Source organism: Sorex fumeus, unplaced genomic scaffold, assembly GCF_029834395.1.
Source record: "Sorex fumeus unplaced genomic scaffold, SorFum_2.1 ptg000035l, whole genome shotgun sequence".
Lineage (NCBI taxonomy): Eukaryota > Metazoa > Chordata > Mammalia > Eulipotyphla > Soricidae > Sorex > Sorex fumeus.
The window spans coordinates 16,569,989-16,594,806 of NW_026606092.1; the positions used below are offsets into that span (position 1 = coordinate 16,569,989).

General features: G+C 38.3%; 1 protein-coding gene across 2 annotated transcripts in view; it reads right to left on the bottom strand.

Moving 5' to 3' along the window:
• MBD5 (methyl-CpG binding domain protein 5) overlaps positions 1–24,818 on the bottom strand; it is a 77,114-nt gene that overhangs the window by 13,419 nt on the left and 38,877 nt on the right. Inside the window, exons 6-9 of one of the 2 annotated variants that reach the window (XM_056117703.1) lie at positions 22,353–22,679; positions 18,937–19,154; positions 13,124–14,332; positions 798–871 (exon numbers count right to left, since the gene is read on the bottom strand). In XM_056117703.1, coding sequence (XP_055973678.1) covers positions 798–871; positions 13,124–14,332; positions 18,937–19,154; positions 22,353–22,679 — 1,828 coding nt within the window. Of the gene's footprint in view, positions 1–797; positions 872–13,123; positions 14,333–18,936; positions 19,155–21,653; positions 22,680–24,818 lie in introns of both variants that reach the window. The other variant, XM_056117701.1, reaches the window with a different exon arrangement.

Sequence of the window (24,818 nt, forward strand, 5' to 3'; positions counted from 1 at the left end):
CCCAAACAAAAGAAAAAATACTCTTATTATATACAAATCTTTTGCACAAAATACATTACTAATCATTCTGGAACATGTGATAAAAAATGAGCAACTATGTTGATTACAAATATTTTAGAACAATTTTCATGTACATATACAGAGACACATTTTTAATTTTCTACCTTAAGATGAAATAGCAGCTACATATGAAACTATGTACCTTGTAGTACTGCAATGAAAATTGTATTTTGAACATTATTCATTTGTCCTACCATTTCCTCATATAAATCTGGAAAAAAAAACTTGAATAATAATAATATCCCAAAGCTCAATTTCTTGTTATAATTCCAAACAAAACTACTGCCCTTATCCATTTAAAAAAAATAATACATTTACCATTTCTTAACTAAGAGTGACTCTGCCATAATGATTTACATACGTGTCACAGGAGTGTGTTTATCTAAAGTATTTGCATTGCATAGGGACAGACTTTTGATACCATTTCAAATACTATTCATTTGATACATATTAAGAATATTATTTATCTTGCCTTTCTCAATAAATGAGAGTGATGGAGTTGGAGAAAGCAAGAAAGGCATCAATGAAGAGCTAGATCACCCCTCCAGGTAAGAAAAGAAAATATTTTCTGTGACAACTAATTTGATTTGTCTGTACTGGTCTTCTTTCTGGTAAAAAGCTATAAAATTATATTTAGGCAAGACACAAAATATACAGAATCAGGGAGATTTCACTGCCCATTTGAAGGGACATTAAATTCTTAGGAAACAAAAAGGAAAAATAAAAATAGTGCTTACTTTCTGTTCCTTTTCCGGACTCGGCTGTAGGCTTCTAAACCTTCTGTTAGTGTCTTCAATTTCTCGGGCTCCACCTGAGTGAAGGCATTAAGACCACACCGCATTACCCAGACCTGCGAGAGTTAACGCTGCTTTTACTTTCCTGCCTTACAGCAGGTACTGCATGGGGGCGACGGGGAAGGGATGAAAGAAAGGGAGGCTTGGTTTTCAGTTCCCTGTCAAATGTCCCCTCCAGGAGAGGCCATCCCAGGCTCCAGGCTGCAATATCAACAACAACAACAACAACAAAAATGCCTAAAATTTGCTCTTTGCCAATTTTGAAAGTAATTCTGTGGGAACAAAACCTGGAATTGATGCTCCCTTCAATGCACAAAATCATACAAATCAGAGATCCTGGCTGGCTTTCTTCACTGCCTGGTGTTCAGGAACTATAAAGCTATTGTTCACTGGGCAGGCTGAAGTGGTGAAGCCAGTGGAATTGGAAGCCAACAGATGGAGTTCTGACACTGGCCTGCTCACAACCTAGCATCAGGAAGACACATTTTCTGAACTTCAGTTTCCTCCTCCTTTTAAAAATAAGAATAATAAAAAATTTACCCTTCTGGTAAACTGGCTTAAGAATTAAGTCACAATATCCTGTTGAATACTTGCCAGGCACAGAACAGCTACTGGTACCTGATATGTATTTCGTTTTACCCAGGACACAAAACAAGGAGGGCAGTAAAACATGCAAAGGTCTCTCCAAGATGTGGTAAGAGGATGCTGTTGGGCTTCCTGGGGGTGTTCTCTTTTTTGTCCCGCTATGTCAGGGCCAACCTGTGGGAGGCTGGTAGCCAACAAATGACTGGGGGAACTTCCAGAAAATAGGCGAAGAGGCATTTGCTAGCACCGCCCCCCACCTCCAGGAATCTCTACTGTGGTTCTGGAAATCACCTTCCCTAAGAAAAATAGTAACAGAGAAATAAAAAATGTTAAAATGACAGTGAAGTTATATTTAGCTTGATAATAAAATAATGTTCATAAAAATACTATTTTCAAAAATCTAAGTAAAAAATGTTGCTTGCTGTAGAAATGAAACTTTAAGTAAATCTGGTAGTTCTCCCTTAACCCTTGTGTTTTCCCTCAGGCCATGCAACTTTTAAATAAAAATTCAAAAATTGCCAAAATGCCATCAGGTTAAGAAAAGAAATACTAATAATCAAGGCCATCATCAACATTTATCTTTAAATCTTCCTGATTCGAGAACACAATTTACAAATCATTTTTCTTTAAACTCTTCAAATCTAGCATATGGTAATGATCAACTAAGGTTTCTATTATCAAGGTGGAAAACAGGCACTTCTAATTATTCAATGAGAGGATCAGTCAAATGTGGAAACATTTTCCTTTTCATGAATTTTGGATCTTGTTCTAAAGAATCCAAGTATATTAAAAGAATCCAAGTATATTAAAAATGGAGATGCCCAGTCTACTGTGACTAAGAATAGGAAGCCACTTTGATCCAGTAACACTTCACAGTCACGAAGAAAAGTGTACTATGGGTCATGTGGAAAAAATGAAAGTAGATGAATACACCTACTTGGAGCTTTCTGTTATTGTTGATTTGTTTTTGAAGGGGCCTGAACACCAGTCACGCACTGATGTGGGTGGTCTTGGCGGTACCCAAGCATTGACAAAGGAGAGCCTTTTCTCCCTGGAAAGGTGCCTTCGCACATGATTGCATTTCAGGTTACAAGTGAGTTTCCATTTTTTCATTCACTCACACAAAGAGGATATGAAATATATCTCATATATTTCTATTAAAATGACTTTTTCTTCAGCAGGAAGTAAGGTTTCCCATAATAGAAACTGTTATTGGATATAAACTAGTGTAGAAGATACTGAGAAAGAGATTGATGCAAGAAGCAGAAAGCAGTTGAGACAAAGCAAGACATGGATAGAAAATTATTAGTTTTAATTTTTTTAAATACAAGGGTAGGTCAAACTTCTTGATATCGTCATTTAAAAATGTTATTTCTTTTGGTTTTTGTTTTTATGGCCATACCTGATGGTGCTCAGGTTTTATTCTAGCTCTGTGCTCACAGATCACTCCTGGTCATGCTTGGAAGATCATACGCATTGCCTGAGATCAAACCAGAGTTGGCGACATGCAAGGCAAGTGCCTTAACCCCTGTACTATATCACTCCAGCCTCCTCGTTGCAATTTTCAATTAAATAAAAAACAAATCACAATAAAACACTTCTTGTGCATTTATTGTGCAAAAGACACTTATTTAATAGGGTAATATTTAGAAAAAATTTTGGTCTTTTTATTTCTGGGACTCACTAGGTCAAATAACATGGCCAGTATTGAAATTCAGGTATGACTCCAAAGCACTCAACTTCTCCATTATAAGAACTCCAATATACATTCAAATATACAGTCACTATTACATATACAGGTGTATACATGTGTATATATAAACATAAGTATATACCATCTGTATACACATGTACACAAAGAATACTAAAAAATTAGCTCGATTTCAGTTCAAATAGTATTTTAAAATAAGGTAAAGGTAAAGGTAAAGGCCCTCCCGTTGATCGTCGATTTGCTCGAGCGGGCCCAGTAACGTCTGTCTCCATTGGAGACTTTGTTGTTACTGTGTTTGGCATATCGAATACTCTCGGTAGCTTGCCAGGCTCTCCGAGAGGGGCGGAGGAATCGAACTTGGGTCGGCCATGTTGGCCGCTTGTAAGGCGAACGCCCTACCCGCTGTGCTATAGATAAAACTTGCCCAAATTTAGCCCCACAATACTACAAAATTATAAGAAGATACTCAGAATTCATATATGTAGCCCACATGTGTAGATAGCCACAGACACCGAATAGTTTGGACTCCTAAAACCCCTTTAAATTCATTAAAATTCTTTTTTTTTTCTTTTTGGGTCACACCTACTGATGCTCAAGGGTTACTCCTGGCTCTGCACTCAGGAATTACTCCTGGTGGTTCTCGGGGGAACATATAGGATGACCAGGATCGAAACCAGGTTGACCATGTGCAAGGCAAATGCCCTACCCACTGTACTATTGCTCCAGTCCGTCATTAAAATTCTTTAGATGGGACAATTCTTTTACGTAAGTATTTCTATACCTTGTTCTATAGCTTGTTTCAGTGAAATTGGAGATAGACCTATAAAGCCAGACACTATCACATGGTGAAGGTTTAAGTGTTCTTGAACAAGTGTGAATTGTTCTGATCATTCAAGTCTGAGTGACTGCTTATTTAAGTTTCATTTTGAAGTCAGCACTGTAAAATCGCATGTATCTCAGACGTAATACCTATGGCAAAAGGAGGCTCAAAACACACGGAGAGTCAGACTGACCCTCAGAAAGTGAAGTACAGTACACAGTAGAGGGATCAAAGATCTCAGATCACTTTGGAATAGAGCCAGTTAACCAGAGAGGATGCCAAAATTCCCTGCAGACTTTAAGCCTGATAACAGGATCAAATCTCTGGATGATTACTTCTCTGCCGCTACTTAGTGTAAAAGCAAAGCTGTCACAGAAAGTCAAAGGCAGAGCACAAGAATACAGCACAGCTTTTATAACAGAGATAAGAAAGCTGACCTCAAACTCCCTTTTTCATTCTTTTCTCCCCCATACCCTTTTCACAGCCATTACCTCCTGCAGTTGGAGGAATGGTATGAAGCAAGAATGAAGCTTGGGGTAGGGAGCCCGGGTTGGTTTGGGCCTGGCTTAACTGCTCACTGCTAGTGTCCTTGGAAATGGTCCTTCTCTGAGTTTCAGTTTTCTGATTGAGAAAATGCAGATGATTGTGCACATTTTTTTTTTTTGGAGTAGGGAGGGATCACTCAGAACATTAATGAATATAAATGTGCCGTTGTTGTTGTTTTGGGCCTACATCTAATAGTGCCCAGTGGTTATCCCTAGCTCTGTTTTCAGGAGACCGTATGTGGTGGTGGGGATTTGAACTAGTGTCAGCCATGTGCAAGGTAAGTGACTTCCTTCCTGTACTAACTCTCTGTCCCAATATAAATGTGTCTACATATTATTATTTCTAAATAGGAATTTACATTTAAATAATCTTTTCCAAAGTACCATCATTGGCATGGTAAATTAATTTGGGTTGAACATTGACAGATTTTCAGTTTTTAAGTTATGTTCATAAAATTTTATATTATAAAAATAAAGAAGACATTTATACCTACAATTTAACAGATTTAACCTACATTTATCCCTTAGACTATATGTGAAGAACTTGTTTAAAAAGTGTTTTAAGGCTGGATATGGTCCCCTGAGCAACATCAAGAGTGATTCTGAGCACAGCTGGATGTGACCCCAGTCCCTCTTCCCACACTGACTTAAATAGGGTCTTGTACCTAATACCTTGTCCTTAATGTACCTAGTAAGTATCTGCTGAATAAGTAAGTAAATAAATTTTTCGATATGCCAGACACAGTAACAACAAAGTCTCCAATGGAGACGTTACTGGGCCCGCTCGAGCAAATAATTTTAAATGAATTTAAAGAAATATTTAACAAAGTATTAATACAGGCAATAGAGAACTTTAGCTGAAGTCTGAGAAATACCACTGATAAGTAACTCAAGGATTGTATCATTATTAAACATTTATTAAATACAAAAAAAGAATTTCAAGCCATGGAATTCCATTTATGTGCAGTATTTTGGTGTTTTTGAAAAAATGGGAATTAATGATAAATAAATACTGGGGTAAAAAGTTGACTTACCTGTGACACAAAGATGAGCCTTATTTTCAACACCAGTTCAACCACACTCATGTAAAAATCTTACAATGAATCTGTTTTTTCAAATGAACTAACCAAAGCCACATTATTACAATTTTTAGTCAGTGTCACTGTCTGAGGGATTTTTAAAATATTTGCTTCCTTTTTCTTCACTTTGGAGAACTAGAACAGCACTTTTAAGTACTAGAAGACAATATATTTTGTACTAGAGTGAATCTATCCTCATTGTGACAACAAATTTCATATTGATCAACAGCTCATAAATAGAATGACATATTTTGGATAAGCTTGTATTTCTGAAGTCAGACTGTTTAAGTATTCACATAACAAAATAAAGAGGTTTTTGTTTGTGGCTTCTGGTGTAAAAAGAAGACAAGATTTACTCAGGGCCTTTTAGGACTATGCCTGGTGAGATTTCAGAGCCCATGTGGTGCTCAGGAATGAATATGGGTCAAGGACATACAAGACATGTGCCCTAATGCCAGTACTAAAATTCCACGAATATATTTGCCTCCAACCTGAGATCCCATTTGGACTATCTCTAAGAAAACTGCATTGACAAGCTCAAAATCTCTGTCGGGCTCTCGGTTCTCTGGGCGTCTGGAAATATGCCTCCTTTTCCACTTTAATTTGGCCGAAGAAAGAAATAAAGCTCACAGTATTCCACAGTCCACTAAAGTTTTCCATTTTCAGGTTTTTTACTCAGTTTAACATTTTCATCAATAGTCACATTTTTTGTCTTACCTAGTTCTTTATTTTTATTGTCTTTTCAAATTTTGATAAGGTACTGACTTTATTAGTCTATACTTAGTCTCACTTAGACCATATTTCTTCACAAACCTTTCATGGATTTTATTCCAGCTTTTTTTTTTTTTCAGAACAGTGGGGTGTGACCATTATGTTAAGCTTTTGAAAGCCTATGCCAGAATTGAAAAAATAAAAACAGGATGTGATGATTCTATGATTATACAGAGTAACAGGAAATGGTCAAAAATATGCTGCTCTCTTTTTAAGGAGTTTTAGTTCTAATAGATCCTGGATTGTTCCTGGCACTCACTAGTCAAAATGCAGCCCAAACATTGTGAATATTGGTTGGTACAGAGAAAAAGATTCATTTCTAACAGAGGTTAAGAAAACATGCAAGAAAAGTTAAAACACAAAGAACACTTTCAGTAGAGAACTATGTACCAAAGAATACAAACAGCCACAGCCAACACAGATCATCAAGCACAGAAAGAATGTCCTTCTTTAACATCACTGGAGGGCCCATCTCCCAAATCTAGTCCCCAGGATTAGTTTCTTAAGCTGCAGATCTCCAGAGGGAGACAGCAAGTGTGTTATGCCCACACTGTGAAGACATGTGTGCCTGTGGTATTGAGTTGACACACAAAAGTGGATTGTCCCCAGATAAATTTTGGTAAGATTTTGAATACTGATGAGTTTTGTCTGCTCCAGACAACTCTCCAGAGAACTGTTTTTGTCTATGCCTGCCAAATATAACCCTGCAGAAAGGTCAAAGAGTGAATCTAGGGAGAGGAAGTTACCCTCTCCATTGCTTTTAAAAATATGTCTTCAGGGCTGGAGAGGTAGTATAGCAAGGAAGGCACATTGTCTTGCAACCAGAGCTCAATGCCCTGGCACTGTATATGGTCTCCCAAGTACCACCAGGGGAGATCCAGGGGTGATCCCTGAGCACAGAGCCAGTAGTAAGCCCCGAGCACATCTGGTTGTGGTCCCCAAACAAACAAAAGTTTTTACTTAATCAGGTGGTGATGAACTGAAACTGCACTTTGGGAATCAGGGATGTCTGTGCTGTCCAGCAATAACAAACAGTTCATTGAAAAGAAATAATTTTCAAGGAGCTGGAGCATAGTACAACAGGTAGGGCTCTTGCCTCGCACACAGCTGACCTGGGTTTGATCCCCGGCACCCGATATGGTCTCCTGAGCCCTGCCAGGAACAATCCCTGAGCACAGAAACAAGAGTAAGCCCTGAGTACTATCAGATACGGCCCAAAAACAAAAAAGGAAGGAAGGAAAGAAGACAGGAAGGAAAGAAGGAAGGAACAAAGGAAGAAAGGAAAGAAGGAAGGAAAGAAGGAAGGATGGAAAGAAGGAAGGAACAAAGGAAGGAAGGAAAGAAGGAAGGAAAGAAGGAAGGATGGAAAGAAGGAAGGAACAAAGGAAGGAAGGAAAGAAGGAAGGAAGGAAGGAAGGAAGGAAGGAAGGGGAAGAAAGAATGAAAGAAAGAACGAAAGAAAGAATGAAAGAGAGAATGAAAGAATGAAAGGAAAGAAGGGGAGATAGAAAGAAAAAAGAAAGAAGGAAAGAAACAGAAGGAAGGAAGGAAGGAAGGAAGGAAGGAAGGAAGGAAGAAAGGAAGGAAGACCAGAATTTGGGAAGCTAGAGAGATAGTAAAGGGGTTCAGGTGCTTACCTTGCATGAAGCCAATCCAGGTTTAATTCTTGGCACCCATAAGGTTCCCCAAGCACCACCGGGAATGATCTCTGAGCACAGAGCCAGGAGTAAGCCCTGAGAACTGCCAGGTGTGGTCCAAAAACCAAAACCAAACAAAAATTTCTTTGCTAATGAATGCTTTCCCATGTGTGTATAAGTGAGGATAGGAAGGTAAAGTTAGAATGTAGCACTGTAGTACTCTCCTCCCGTTGCTCATCGATTTGCTCCAGCTGGCACCAGTAACATCTCACAACAAATTGCGAAACTTGTTGTTACTGTTTTTGGCATATCAAATACATCACAGGTAGCTTGCCAGGCTTTGCCATGCGGGCAAGATATTCTTGGTAGCTTTCCGGGCTCTCCAAGAGGGGCAGAGGAATCGAACCTAGGTCAGCTGCGTGAAAGGCAAACGCCCTATACGCTGTGCTATAGCTCCGGCCCAGTTAGAATGTATGGCTTTGTATTTCTTAGAAATATTGAGGGAGTTAGATCTTAAAGTTTACTCAAGAAACTGTTTTTAACAATTTATAGTGTTACTGTTACTGTCCTCCCATTGTTCATCGATTTGCTTGAGCGGGCCCAGTAACGTCTCCATTGTGAGACTTCTTGTTACTGTGTTTGGCATATTGAATACTCTCTGTAGCTTGCCAGGCTCTCTGAGAGGGGCGGAGGAATCGAACCTGGCTTGGTCAGGCTGGCTGCGCGCAAGGCAAACGCCCTACCACTGATTGTAAGATATTCCAATTGTATGTGATATGATCCAATTTGTTTTGAAATTCATTCACTAAATAATTCTTTATACTCTTCACTTTAACCTCGTGAGTAAATTCTTAATTAGGCCATAAATAATAACTAAGGTCATACAACAGTAATTTCCTTGTGGTGTAATAGAAATTATTAAGGTTAACTAGTAGAGAAGGTGGGCTGGAGTGATAGCACAGCAGGTATGGCGTTTGCCTTGCACACAGCCAACCCGGCCAATCCGAGTTCGATTCCTCCGCCCCTCTCGGAGAGCCTGGCAAGCTACTGAGAGTATCTTGCCCGCACGGCAAAGCCTGGTAAACTACCCATGACGTATTCAATATGCCAAACACAGTAAAAACAAGTCAAACAATGTTACTGGGCCCGCTCGAGCAAATCAGTGAACAACAGGACAGTGACAGTGACAGTAGAGAAGGTGGGTGTGATAGATGATTTAATTGAGCTCCTTTCTTATGCTGTGCAAGCTGTTTGTTATTTAATTCTGAATACAGCATTCGGATTATGAATCAGCATTCCCATTTGAAAGGTAAAAAGGTTGCCACTTTGAGAGATTAATAAACTTACTAGAGACTTTTAGGTAACTGGCAGAGCTGGGATTCAGCTCAGGTAATATTAAGCTGAGTTAACAACCAAAGTCCAGGTTTTTTTCCTACCACACCCTGCCCATCCCTAGTTCTCTGAAGTCAGTGTTCAGGCAGTACTTGGTGCTGAAAAATTAAATATCTTAGGCAGTAATCTCAGAAACTACACACCATTTCTAATACCTTATTAATAATTCTGCTATATTTAATGCTCCACTAAAGATTAAAAATGTCTAAGATCATTAAAGTAAGTAAGTCATCTGCTCTCCTGACAAACAGACCTGGCTACAGGATCAACCTATGGGTAATACAGAGACCTTAGCTGCTGGAGGTTCTGCACCAATCAATGTGTTCAGCTCACTTATCCCCGAGACCATCCCACTGGAGCTGCTTCAAAACAAATGAAGATTCTGGTTTGCTCTAGATTAGAAACCTGACTTCCTGTTAAACAATGTTTATTTTCCTGCTTTGCATGTTTCCAAAAAGGAATGTGAAAAATGCTTGCTGTGAACAAAGACAGTAACAGAAAAGAATCCACAGATTAGGGAAAGGGGAGAGATGAGTAAATGGTTGCCTTCTAAAACTTCCCTTAACACAGCTGGACTATTTTCTTTTTTTGTTTGTTTTTGAACCACACCTGTTAGTGCTTTCAGTTCAGGGGGCCAGCATGTGCGGGGGGGGGGGGGGGGGCGGGGGGGACCACGTGATGTTGGGGATGCAACTTGGGGCTCCCTGTGTGCAAAGCCTGCTGTCAAACTCTCGGAATCAACATAGATTTTTATCTGGTGTGATCTGAGAGAATCAAGGATTAGTTTCCTTTGGTAGCCAGAGAATTGTATGAAAAACTTAGAAGCTAAAGAATGTATAATGATAATATATGAGAAAACTATTGGGCAAATATTTTTAGATGCTGCAGAGATAAACACTATGACCCTACCTTATCAGCAAGGTGGAATTAATAAGATTTTACTATAATAAACACATTTCTTAGAAAGTCTGTCTCTATTTTTCTCTTTCTACTGAAGCAGCAGGTATTGTATTCAGTTTATAGAAGGGAATTCAATGTACTGCTCACTTTTTACCACTTTTTTTTTTTTACCACATTTGACTGTGTTCAGGGATTACTCCTGGCTCTGTGCTTAAAGGGATCTCTCCTGGCTGGGCTCTGGGAATGCTGAGGATAGAACCTGGGTGCAAGGCAAACACCTTCCCCACTGTATTATTATCTTTCCAGCCCTACTGTTCACTTTTTAAAGGCAGAAATATTATAATTAATGCAGTAAGGCTTTATTCAAAATTGTTGAGAAATAAGGGGTACTATGTTAAGTAAAATTCATAATGTAATCGCCTCCCTTGATAAAAGTAAACAATTCAAAAACATTTTACAAAAAATCTCAGAAAGATGATGTTTTATCTTAAACAGATGTTCAACACAGGTTTATTTTTTCTTCATGAATCAGGATCCCCTCAAAACTCAGACAAAGGTCATTAGATCTGAAGTCTGACAAATATGTGCTTGAAATTTTGCCTTTTCTGCTGTTATAAATGAAGAACATTGTATGGCTCACTAGGCGCATCATCAAAAAGATATGGGGTGTCCTCTCCTTGATTTGCGAATGAGATGAAAAAAATAGCATTTGTGGAGGCGTATTTTTTTTTTAACTTGAAAAAGGTAAGACCTGAAAAAAAATAGGTTTTAAAAATATCAAGGGGTCTGGAGCTTTTAGGGTTGTTATACCTTATTTCTCAATGATGATAAATATTTCATGTGCTATCATCAATATCTCATTGTGTTTTCAGCTTTTCACCTCTAAAATTAAAACTTTAAATTATTTTAAATTATTAAATAACTAAAATATTTTATTTTTTAGTTACTAAAACTATTTCAGTGTATTTTGTTATGAAGTCTTTGCTGTGCAAATTCACAGTGTTATGTTTTTATAAGAAATTAATCATTAGATATAATTAAGAACCTTAATTCAAATATATTTGAAAATAAGATTTCAAAAATCTAGTGAATAAAAACCAATAGCTTATTTAAAATTAAGCAAAGTAAATATTTCTTATGATCTTAGATAATGATATTTGGGTGGGAGGGATATTATCCATGGTGGTGAAAAACGGGCACTGGTGGAGGGATGGGTATCTGATCATTGTATAATTGAAATCCAAGCACAAAAAAAATTGTAAATCTACAACTGTAAAAAAATAAATAAATAAAAATTAAAAAAAAAAGTGCATCTCTTTAAATATCAATGAGCAAACCAGTCTCTGGAGTCAGAAGATTACAGCCATTGTTTAATGTGAAATATGTTAAAATTATATGTCTTTCTTTTTCTGAGGACATAAAAAAATATTTAGACAAGGCATTTAGGACAGGAAGAATGTTTCCAGGAAAGGGAGGCCAAGTCTTTTCTTGAGTTAAACTTTTTACAAAATAGTCCCCAAAAAGGCTTAGTTTCATTTGCACAGAGATTGTAAAGCAGTTCACTGTCTACCTCTTGTATGTGCAGCAATTATATTTATACCATAAAAGCCCAATATTGCTGTTTCTAATTTTTAAAAATATGCTATAAAGACCATTTACATCTATCAACCTAAAGAATGTTTGTCTGGTCTCCGTGTATAGAGAATACAATGTTTTGTGAGAAGGAGCATGGAATTCATTTCCTTATCAAATGTAGAAACATGATGCCCAGAGTGTACCCTGACAAGTATATATTAGGCATTATAAGCAATGAGCTTAAGGACCTCCTGGTCATCTGGAGAAAGACAATCCTTTTATTGTGCTAGCAAAAATGCTTTTGGTTTCCTGCCATTAAACCTAAGTGCCAGTGGAGGTTTGAGCAAACTTGAAATAGTTTTATACAATATACGCTTTAAGAGAATAATATATATCTGTAAGAGCATGTTTTGTTTCTTTAGGAGATGAAAAATTATATGTTTCTTCATCACATGGGGGGGATGTGCATAATTATCTCTTCCTGGTGAGATATAAATTTTATCTACTTAAAACACTCTCTATATTTCTTGCCTAGTGAGTCCCAGTGTCCCAATTGTGAGGGGGGTATTTAAAAAATAGAGCCCAGAAGGCCCCTCCTAATTTCTGCTAAATTGAATAGTAGTTTCATGGAGAAGTTTTCGTTTAATTTATATGATCAGACTGTGTTAAGTAGAACCAGACCATGGGGTTAAACATTTCCATATGTTAGAAAGCTCAGAACTTTTCCTGAAAGGAGACACCATTCTGAACTCAGACATTACCTGCTGCTTCCAGAAATAGCTGCAGCTCCACCCCAGATTTTTTTTTCCAGGTCCACCCCAGATTTTACCTGTTCCCAGCTCAAATGCTAGCACATGGAGGAGTTCCATCCTCTGGCATTCTTATTGCCCCAGAAGAGTGTCTACCTCTGCCACATGCCTGCATTCTAACAGTCATTGCACCAGCCTTTATCCTCTGTGTAGGAAATGGAGAATCAGGTAAATGTAGGGAATGAAGACAGAGGCAACTAAATTATGAAAATCCGGCATCCTGTGCCCTACTAGGATCTATACATGCTTAACATCTCACCCCAGGGGGGAGATGACATTTTGGACGCTATAACCATCCCCTCTTTGTTAGAGGCTGCATAAGTCCGCGAGACCTCGGTGAGTCATGAAGAATCTAATTTAAAGTCCAACGATTTTAAAGTGATAATAACAAAAACAACCACATATCTGAACAAAGGTTAGTATTAGACAATGGATAAAGATATACCTTCCTTTCCTCGGGGCTTTGTTGACACGAGTTGTGAACATCTTCTCTTACTAATTTCCCAGGCCAGGAAGTCAGTCCTTTGATTTGGCCCCAGACCAAGTCACCAACATTGAACGTCCTTGGCCTATAATGTATCAATTCATTGGAAGAGGGGGAGTCCGGATTCCTTAGGTCATCTTCACTACTAATGCTCTTAGCGTCAGAAGGGCTAGGCACACACCCATTAATGCTTTTGGCATTAAAATCTCCATTGTAATGGATGTAGTCTTTGACCAGAGAACTTTCCAAACTGTTGGAGGAACTTGGAGACTGTTCCTCAAGAACCAGGTCTTGCTTGGTGGTGCTTAACAATTCTCCAAAGCCCCGATTCTGCAGAGGTCTGTTCCCATTTATGTGTGCACATCTTTCCACAGTGGTCTCTAGTCTCTCCTTAAAACTCATCATAGTTCTTTTGTAGTTATTATACCTGAAATTTTCCTCTAGAATCTTCTCACCTTGACAGTTTCTTGGTGGTAACAGGATTGGGTGTTGCTCCCCGGGTAGAAATGGCAGTGTAGTGACATTGTTGGACCTTTCATGACAAGGACTGCTGTGTACATGGCCTGGATGATCTAAAAACTCCTCACACTTCCACCTGGTTCGCTCCACTCCGGGACTTTGCTCCCCATCCCACTGTTTTTTCGATGTGTGGCAACTTGCTGACTTGAAATATTCAAACGCATCGCCTTCGCTTGAATTTTTACCATGGTCCAGATTCCTGGGCAGTCGAGCCCCTCTTGCGTTCCTCAACCTCCCATCATGATCGACACTGCCCATGTTTCGCCCATGAATGACTGCACTGACAGCACTGGGGAGACTTAATGGGTCGCCAATCGAGGCAGTGAAGGCACTCATGGCACTCAGAGCTGGAATGGGGCTGATCTGAGTTGTACTGTTGACTGCAGTGGTGATGACAACCTGCATTCCTTTGTTAGCTGCATCTACAACTGCTTTGTAGATGGCATCGACGGAAGCATCCCCTTGGCCACCCACAACGAGGCCATCCTTCACCTGCTGACCAAGGGATGGGTCCATCCTCGGTTGCAAATCGCAAGATGTATCTTGGAAAGGTGGAAGTGGAGTGTTTGGATTTTCGGGAAGTGCTGTGAGCCCTGGCTGAGTGCTTATTATTCTTTTGTTCAGGAGAGCAGCATCTTCCTGCATTCTTACCTTGAAAAGATAGACAGGAAGTCGTGTGAGTGTACACAATTTTAAAGGCCTTGCAGAGAAAGACCATAGTTTTCAGATTTATCTTAAAAAGTCACCATTTATTTTAAAAAGTCACCATTATGTAATGCTCTCCAGAAACATTAAAGCTGAGGTGGCTAAAACATTAGAAAACATTTGAATGTTTTCAACCAATGACTCCGCTATGTAGTGTTAGCACAAGTTTTACCACTTGGGGCTCAAAGAGAAGAAAGTCAGTTAACAGCACTGCTCAAATTCCAAAAGGAAGCAGATTTTGAAAATGATTTCCAATTCACTGGTGTCTTTTTTTTTCTTAACTAAGTGAAATACAATCTGAAACAAAACAAAATACATACATTCTTTTCTTAGTGATTAAATATTTCTGGCATGATGCTAAACTCTGGAAGTCTTCAGACAGAAGGTTCAGAAGGTTCTGTCTACTCTTGAATCTTACCAGGCCACTGGATGAGAAAGCTGTTAACAGTAACAGTGGCTCGTATCTATAGACGTGATTCTCAACTGGGAAAAGCGATTCTCAGTGGGAGGGAATGTCCACCAGGGAAGAATATCAATGACTAAGACAGGAAGGATGAAAAAGTCTGACAAGTAGGTTGTTTTGTTTTGTTTTGCATTTTGGGTCACACCCGGTGGTGCTCAAGGGTTATTTCTAGCTCTGCACTGAGGAATTACTCCTGGTGGTGCTGAAGGGAATATATGGGATTCGAGGATCGAATCCAGGTTGGCAGTGTGCAAGGCAAATGCCCTACCCTTTGTACCATTGCTCTAGCCCTAGACAAGTAGCTTTAATTTAACCAATTTATTCAATTTAGCCAACCTCATCTATGGTTGTTCAGCTCTTCGATACTTTGAATTTTCTTCTGAAGGATCACTGTCTTCCTGATTTAACATTCTTTCCTGCTACGTTAGAACTTGGTTCTTGTTTTTTGTGTGTGTGTGTTTTGGGTCACACTCATCAGTGCTCAGGGTTTATTCCTGTCTCTGCTCTGGGATTATACTTGGCATGGCTTGGGGTAACTTGTGTGGTTCCAGGGATTTAACCCAGGTCAGCCATGTGCAAGGCAAGTGACCAATGCACTGTACTATCTCTCCAGCCCACTAAATCAGAGCTAGGAATGTATCGATCAGTTCACACGATAGTGACAAGGTATGACAAAAAAATACACCCTTGTCATGATTTCTTTATCTTCATCTATCAGATAAAGTTCAATTCTCTGATGAATTCAATTGTAGATCAACTCTAAAGTGAAGATACTGAGTATCTCTGTGGAAATTTATGGCTTTCAAGCAGAGCTGGGGAATTGCAGTTTCCATTCCTCCTGTGATCTCATATGTATCACTCTCATTCACATCTATTCAAATTTTTATTCATTTCTTTAAGTCAGCTGCTATACTATCCCCTTGCTATTTTTAGTAGATCCTACTTAAGGAAGATTGAGTTCATAGGTTAGAGTTTTCATAACTCTTATTCTCTTCTACTCCCTGCCTCCTGGAAGCACATACTTGTCTGCAAGTAGCTTGCCCTTAATTCCCAAAACTTGTCCTGCATCACAGTGTAAGAAGGGCCCCTTCTGGGTCTCTAAGGTGAAGCCCTTCATTTCTCCTCTGGTTCCCAAGTCCTTCCTCTTGGATCTTGCCTGATCTGTTATTCTTTTTCTTCTTTATGTTTCTTCCACATTATTATTATTATTATTATTATTATTATTATTATTAGGCTGAAGCAATAGCACAGCAGGTAAGACGTTTGCCTTACACGCTGCCGATCGGGCCATCCTGGGTTCAATTCCTCTGCCCCTTTCGGAGAGCCCAGCAAGCTACCGAGAGTATCTCGTCTGCACAGCAAAGCCTGGCAAGCTACCCGTGACGTATTCGATATGCCAAACAGTAACAACAAGTCTCACAATGGAGATATTACTGGGCCTGCTTTAGACAATCGATGAACAATGGGAGGGCAGTGCTACAGTGCTAAATTATATTATTATTATTATTATTATTATTATTTTTGGTGGAGTGAGACTACTTTAGCTTCTAAATATGTATTCAGCTTCTATATTTTAAGTTGGCATTTCACCTGATGCCTAAGTTGGGAGTATTCCTATTTCTCTTGTGTTCTTCATAGTTAAGAATCTTTTGAAACCTTTTCCATTCTGCCATCTACTTTCATCTGACTTTTGCTCCCACCATACCACCAGAACTATAAATTGCCAAAGTCACTGGTGATGTCCAATTTGAAGTCTAATGGCTGGTCTTCAGACTTTATCTAATTGTATTCTCAGTAGCATGACTGAGCACTTCCTCTTTTCTCATAAAATATTACATAAGATGTATATGGATATTTTTCTCATTGTAAAACAAAAACGAAATCCCACAATTTTTCTGCAGCACTACTACCTAACCAAGCCAATACCTCCACCCTCCACTCCAATCTACTTCCTTTCTCAGAACTAATAAATTCTGGAATGCATCCTTGCAGATACCTTAATCTTTAATTTTATTTTTCTCTATAGATTCAACAAGTACTTATACAGAATATACTATGAGCCAGGCAGGATTATCAGTACTAAGAATAAGAATTATGAGGATTCTTAACCAATAGCTGCAAATAAAAGAATAAACATCTCTAATCTCCTGAGATTTAGATTCTTTCTTGTTCTCCAGGTTTATATTTTTTCATAGAAATACATTGCATTATTCTATACTTCATTAACGTGCATAGGTAAATACCTAGTTTACCTTCTTTCCGTCCTTCTTCTATCCCTCTCAATCTTTGCCTCCCTCCCTCCTGCCTGCCCTCCCTCCCTTCCTTCCCTCCCTCTCTTCTTACACATAAATGGCACTGTATAATAATATTGTTCTACAATAGAACTATAGTATTGAAGTCCTGCAGTCACACATATCTTTCCCTATCAGATTATTTAAGTCTTTCTAATTTGTTCAAATGACTGGATTGATGGAAATAATATACCCAGTTCCCTGTTGATGAATATTTGTGTAGTTTCTAATGTTTAGTTTTAGTTTTGGGGCTAGTGTTTTTTGTTTGTTTGTTTATTTGTGTTTTGGGTCCTGGTGGTGTTACTCATGGCTATGTAATCAAGGAACTCTCCTAGCAGTACTCAGGGGACCATGTGGTGCTGGGGACTGAACCAGGGTCACCGGCATGCAAAGTATGTGCTCATTCAGTTGGACTCTATCTCCAGTCACATTAAATTATAATTTTTAACAACACAAGTCACTTTGTAATGACTATTCTCATATTTCCCTTTTGTTCATATCTAGAGAGTTCCAAAAAACATATATACTTTCTATTTGAATTTATTTTCCCTGATGATATCCCTCAGTCAGCAAGAAATGTCATCAGTTTGATGGATATAGCATTGTGATATGTATAACTGATAATTCTTTCCACACTCATTAATAATTTATAATTTTCTATAAATTATTTGTTCATATATATTGTTCATTTTTCCTAATCAATTATATTTTTTTCTTGGGCTTTTATAAAAGCTTTTTAATATTGTGTGTTGTGAATTATTTGCTATGAACTATGCAAGTATTTTCTGCCAGTTACACTTATCTGTAACTTTGCTAGAATTTTAGTTTGATTCTTACAGAGATTTAAAGCTTTAAATATTTAACTTGGTTACTTTTCATTTTGACTTCTTGCTTTTATGGCTTTCCGAAAGAGCACTTTCCATTCCAAGAATACTTTTTTTGGTCTGCATTTTTTTTTTCTGCTTTTTTATTTTTTGGTCTCACCCGGCTGTGCTCAGGCATTATTCTAGCTCTGTGGTCAGCAGTCACTTCTGCAGTGCTCAGGGGAATCTATGTCATATTGGGGATCCAACTCAGACTAGCTACGTGCAAGGCCAGTGTTTTACCTGCTGCACTAGCTCTATAGCCCCACCGAGACTTAAAAAAAATGTTTCGGGGGCTGGAGTGGTAGCACAGCATGTAGGGTGTTTGCCTTGCATGCGGCCGACCCGGGTTCGATTCCCAGCTTTCTATATGGTCATCTGAGCACTACCAGGAGTAATTCCTGACTGCATGAGCCAGGAGTAACCCCTGAGCATTGCCAGGTGTGATCCTAAAAGCAAAAAAAAAATGTTTCTACAGTCTTTAATTTAATATCACTGTTTTCACCCAGCTTCTTCATTTGTCAGAATGTAATAAGTTCAGGGACTAAAGAGATAGTGCAGCAGGCAAAATGCTGGCTTTGCACACCCGGGTTCCATCTCCAGGATCCCGTATGGTCCCCCGAGCACTGCCAGAAGTAATCCCTGAGCAAGAGCAAGGAAGATTCGAATACAGCCGGATGTGGCAAGAACAACAACAACAACAAAACAAAAACAGACAAAATGAGACCTCCAAGTTCTTTTCAGACAAAAATACAACAACCTTCAGATAAAAGAATGCAATATTCTAACAACATTCATTACTGAGAAATATAAGTATCTAGAAGTGAAAGGGTACATAAATATATTTAGTCCCTCCCCCCCAAAAAAAACCTTACGAGGTGAAAGAGACCAAGACGTTGCTTCCCTCTAAAGGAAGCCAGAGAAGGAGAGTACCTGAAAGTTCTGAAACAGGCAAGCCATGGGGTTACTGTTAGCTGGGCAAGGAAGTGTGGACTGTCCTTGGAAGGCCTGAAGATTCTGGTACCCCTGGAGAAGCTGCTGCTGCTGCTGCTGCTGCTGATTTGGAGGGAACATCTGATTGTTGTTTAACAGCGACTGTAGATGAGTCAGTTGATGGTTATTCAAAGTATTGTTTATTGAGGACATGTCACCTATAGTTGGAAAAACAGAACGTGTAAGTTAATGTGATTTTTTGGAGATTTCTATGCCTATCATTGCACCTCAGGATTCCTGAAACAAAATCTAAACACTAGATTTACATGGTAATCTCATCACCCCACCACTTCCGCACTTTTTCTCCTCAAAGTCTTACTAAGTGGTAAGGAAAGAGTTGATTTATTATTTTTCTTTCATAATTGATTTTTAAAATTTTATACCATGGAGAAGCTTAGTCTTAGCTTTATTCATTAGTCAAGTCTGAGACATTGAGGATCAATGTTGTATATTCCTTCAAATTATTTTTGTTAGACTACCTGATATTAAAATAGAAATTTTCTGTAAAATATTTCAGCAATCCAGATGACTGAACTGAATGGGCCTACTTAGGCCTTGTTTACAAAGTTAAATTATCAAGACATCAATAAAAGTCATCAAGAAAAATTTGATATATGTAAAGGTGAAGGTAAAGGCCCTCCCGTTGATCGTCGATTTGCTCGAGCGAGCCCAGTAACATCTCCATTGGAGACTTTGTTGTTACTGTGTCTGGCATATCAAATACTCTCGGTAGCTTGCCGGGCTCTCCGAGAGGGGCGGAGGACTCGAACTCGGGTCAGCCATGTTGGCCGCTCGTAAGGCGAACGCCCTACCCGCTGTGCTATCGCTCCAGCCCTGATATATGATATATGTATTTTATGTATTTACTTTTTGAAAAGATGTCTGTCTTTTTAATTTTTATAAATTGTTATAAATTTTATAAATTCTGTATACACACACATAGATGATTAAAGGTAAACTCTTGAAACTCCACAAAAGTGTAAATCAATGATAAGTTGAAAGAACAATGTTGTTTCCCTTTCAAAAACTACATCTTTCTAAGATCAGGAGAGAGTAGACAGTGGGTAAGGCCTTGCATGTGGCTGACCTGACACACCACATAGACCCTTATGTCCTGGCAGGAATGATCCCTGAGCACAGAGCCAGGAGTAAGCCCTTTGGCACTGCCCAATGTGGCCCTAAAACAAACAAACAAAAAACCAAAAACGATAACAAAAACAAACTTCCCCATCTTCTCTTTTTATAAGTAAATTTTTAAAATTCATGTCCACCATAGCACTGTCCTCCCCTTGTTCATCAATTTTTGCTCGAGCGGGTACCAGTAATGTCTCCATTGTGAGAGTTGTTACTGTTTTTGGCATATTGAATACTCCACGGGGAGCTTCCCAGGGTCTGCCATACAGGCAGGATACTCTCAGTAGCTTGCCGGGCTCTCCGAGAGGGACAGAGGAATCGAACCCAGGTCGGCCATGTGCAAGGCAAATGCCCTACCCGTTGTGCTATCACTCCAGCCCAAATTAATAGTATTAAAATTCATAGTCTGAATAATTCTATGCTATGCATTTTTTTAAATAAAGGATTGGTCAACAAAAATTTAAATGGTAAAAAACTAAAATTACAGTAAAATTTGTTGTAACAACCATTAAAATATATATTATGTATAAAATAGGGTAACTGAATTTTGATTCAAAATTAGATTCTTTCAAAAGCAAATGAAAAATCACCTAATTATCCAATAAAATCAGCTTCCTAAGGAGAATTGCTAGAAAATTATTATTACTTGAAATCTGTAAGTATGTAATGCTTTTTCAGTTATTTTACCACAATGACTTTAACATCAAAAGAACTAGTCATAAACTGTACATGTGTTTCTAAACTTTGGAACCATATATTTTATTCTCATGCTCAGGATGATGCCCTTGAAAATATGTTGTATGTTTCCAGACTTTACACTATCTCTCTACTCCATGTTATAGTTGCTTCCAGTGATCAACAGAATCTAATTAACATTGTTTTCTACCTTTTTTGTCATAGGAAAATTTACACAAAGGATTTTATTTTAAAGTCACAAATTTCTACAGAATAGTACTGTCTGAGAAAATCTAGCAGTGGTTATTCATTTTTATCTGTTTATATAAACTTGAAAAAACTTCAACTTTATTATTTTTTTTCAAATGCCCTGATTCTTATTATGCTGGATGGGCATTTAGTTTTATTTCTGAAGGGGTCACTTGGAAAGACATTTCTTCAACTTGTTTCTATCCACAGTGCAGCTGCTCATACCAACCCTGTGATGCCACACCAATGTCGATTCAAATAATTATTTAAAAGATGTCGCTAATCTTGAGTATTAGAAAGATAAGACTACTCAGCTTCAGAGAATGATGGGGGCTATTAGGTTTAAGTGGCATCAGAATTAGAAGAGAAGAGAAAGCAGATATTTAGTATTGTTAGAATAGGGACCAAGGAAAAAGCCATTTTCATGTTTGAGTAACTAGGGTTGTGTATGGGTATTATTAAATTTAGTCCCTAAAGCAAGCTGTGACATAACAAAAACATTTTTTAAAAATAGTGTGATAAAATGGATTTTTTTAAAAAAAGAATAGAATTAGAAAAACTTTTTTTTTTGTAAAAATTTGTGAAAAAATGGAACTTACCAAGCAGACCTGTCCCCAGTAGAGGGTTAAGTAGCTGTGGCACCACAGAGTTACTGTTGAGTTTAGCTGGACCAGGTGTATTCCCAGCATTATTAGATATATTCAGCAATGTTTCTGCCATTGACACCACTGCTGTCCCACCAAGTGTTGAGACAGTCAGTGCTGCCACTGCTGATGATGTAGTGGTTGTGGTAGTGGTTGCCTGGGAGGAAGTTGCTATGGAAACCTCTGGATGATTAGCGGTGTTGGCCGATGCCGAGTTCAGGACACCTCCCAACAGCTGGGGATTCAAGGTCATTAATCCTGAGGCCCCAGTAACAGTGGGGAGGAGCAGGGGATTAAAAGTAGTGTCACTGCCTGCAAAGCTTGGTATAGGGTTCCCCAGGGGGCTGGTTAAAAGGGTCTCAGCTCTGCTGTGCTCTGACTGATTGCTTAGCAAATGGTTTGGCGGGGCTGTAATCTGGGTTAACGAGGGTAAAGGGGCATTTTGTTGTTGCAAAAGATCTGAGATGGTCAGATTGAAAGATGGCAGAGGAAGCATGGCAGCTGCTTGGGCTTGGTTCTGAAGCAGGGCTGCTAAGAGCTGAATGTGAACAGGCTGTAATACCTGCCCATCCATGTCACCAGAGAGAAAAGCTAAAGCAGCATTTACATTTGGGTTGAGAAAACCTAGAGGGTGGAGGTTGATCTCAGACTTGCCTTCTCCTGATGAAGGCTGGAGGATATTTAATAGATTCTGGTTTAGGAGATGCTGTTGATTCACTGGCAAAGAGATAGGTAGAGAACTGAGAAGGCTGGGGTTCAAGGGGTGTGGAAGATGGTTGTTTGAAGTGCTGTTGGATGGAAAATTAAGTGCGTGCTCTTGGCCAACAAAAGGAAAATCACTCCCAATGGGCAGCTGACTCTGCAGTGGGTTTCCAGCTGCCGTGGTAACTATGACACCGTCCTGAAGAACAGATGTTGTCTTTGTGATGGCAGGGTGGTTGGTGCCAGCGATGGCTATGGAGGATGATGGTCCTGAACCGCCTGGAAGTGAAGGAAAAAGCAGGTATTAATACTGTGTGTTAAGGAATATAACCCCATAAAGGAAAACAGATATATTTTAATTTGTCCCATGTTAACTTTGTTGAGTTTCATCCAATGAATTGTAATCAGAAATGATTCAATTTTGGCAATAAAACTGATTTGACCTTACACTTCTCAACCTACTTTGAAAATGAAATGCTCCAAAAAGTTTAGCACATGAAGCATCAGGTGTTTCTGGAACTAGGGAGAGAGGTCAAAGGGCTGTAGTGATGCTTTCTGTGGGGGAGGTCCTGATTTGTTCTTTAGTACCACTGCCACATGTGAAGTAGCCCCTCAGCTTCTCATGGATGGAAAGCTGAAGATGAGTGAATCTGTGATATCACTAAGTGAATGGGGTGGATAGAATAAATGGTCTCATATTTGAAAATGATTGTTCTATTTTATATATATTTCTCAGTGCTAGGGATCAATCCAGGGCCCCACACATGGGAGGCATGTACTCCATCACTGAGCCATATCTCTGGCCTTTGTATTTTTTTAAAAGGAATTTTTGGGATTCATATTTATAGTATCAATATATACATATTCCTTGTGGAAAAAAACTGGGATGTCATTAAAAATGTAAAACAAAATAACATCTTTAGAGATAATGTCATTAATATTTTAGAGTAGGGTTTTCTGGATTTTCTCCATATATATGTATACACATAAACATACACTACATATATACACCATTACCTGTTACATATCTAAACAAATATTATGTTGTTTTATAAGTTCATATATCAATATATTGTGAATCTTTCCTTTTTAATTCATATTAACTACAGAACTACTTATGAGTATCATGTATGATACACCATAATCTAATCAGTCATATATATTTTGATTTTTTTATAAAAAGTTAAATGACCTTTCCATGTAAAAATATAAGCATTATCATTAATCAATTTTTGCCAATTTGTTCATTTTTTTGCTAAGGAAAAATTCTTTCAAAGATTTACATATTTTAAAGGTTTACATATTTTAAAAGTACTGGATACATGTTGTCAACATTCTCTTAACAAAAGTGATCAATATGTATTCAACTTACATTTCTATCTATAAAAAATGTACAAGAGTCATTCTTCTTACTGATGCTGTATGTTTCATTGCTTTTGAGTTTTTGTCACTAATAGTAAAGATATTTTTGTTGGTTTGTTTGTTTTGGGGATACATCTGTTGATGCTCAGGGCTTACTCCTGGCTCTGCACTCAGGGATTACTCCTGGAGATGCTTAGGGATCATATGACTGTCAGGGATCAAACTTGGGTCAAATGTGTGCAAGGCAGGCACCCTACTATAAGATACTTTGGACACTATAAGATATTTTGAACTCATGATTCTTTAAATCAAGTCAGTATTTATTCAGATAGCATTATTATTCTTGAAAGTTTTATGCTAGAGATGATCATTCATATAATATTCAAAAAATAAAAATTCAGTGACCATTCCAATTGCTCTACAGAAATTACTGAAAGAACTAAAGAAACACCAGGCCCTATCCCAGACTGGCTGAAACCATCCCCTGGTGGTGTCCAGCTTGGTCATTTCTCTGAAATCAGCCTTGGGAAGTGGAGAGGGTGAGAATAAGATTCTGTTGAAAAGAAACTGATCATTATTTTATGGTCAAAAGTTTTCCCCCAAAGATATGCTTTATGTGCATATTCATTTGACAAATGCACATGCATTTACTTTCATAGAAAATTATTAAACATGCACATGGTATAATGAACAGTAATAGTGTTAGTGAAAATAAAGTATAATTTAAGCCTTTTATTGCTGTGCCAAAGTAACATACTTTATGTTTGATTGTGCTACCACTGGGACGTGGAACATTATCCAAGTACACAGAAATGTTTCCAATGTTGCCATAATAGAACAAATATAGATTCATGTTGTTTTCTCCTAAAAGAATGAAACAAAATTCTCCTCTCTTCCTTTTTTTGATGGGTTTGCGATACCAGATATTAAAGCAGGTCTTTTGCATGCAGGGTATTCACATGTGCTTTACCATTAAACTACAATTCCAGGTCCTAGAATTTTTAATTTTTGATACATACTTGTAGCATTGCTCATATTTATAAAAATATTTTGATA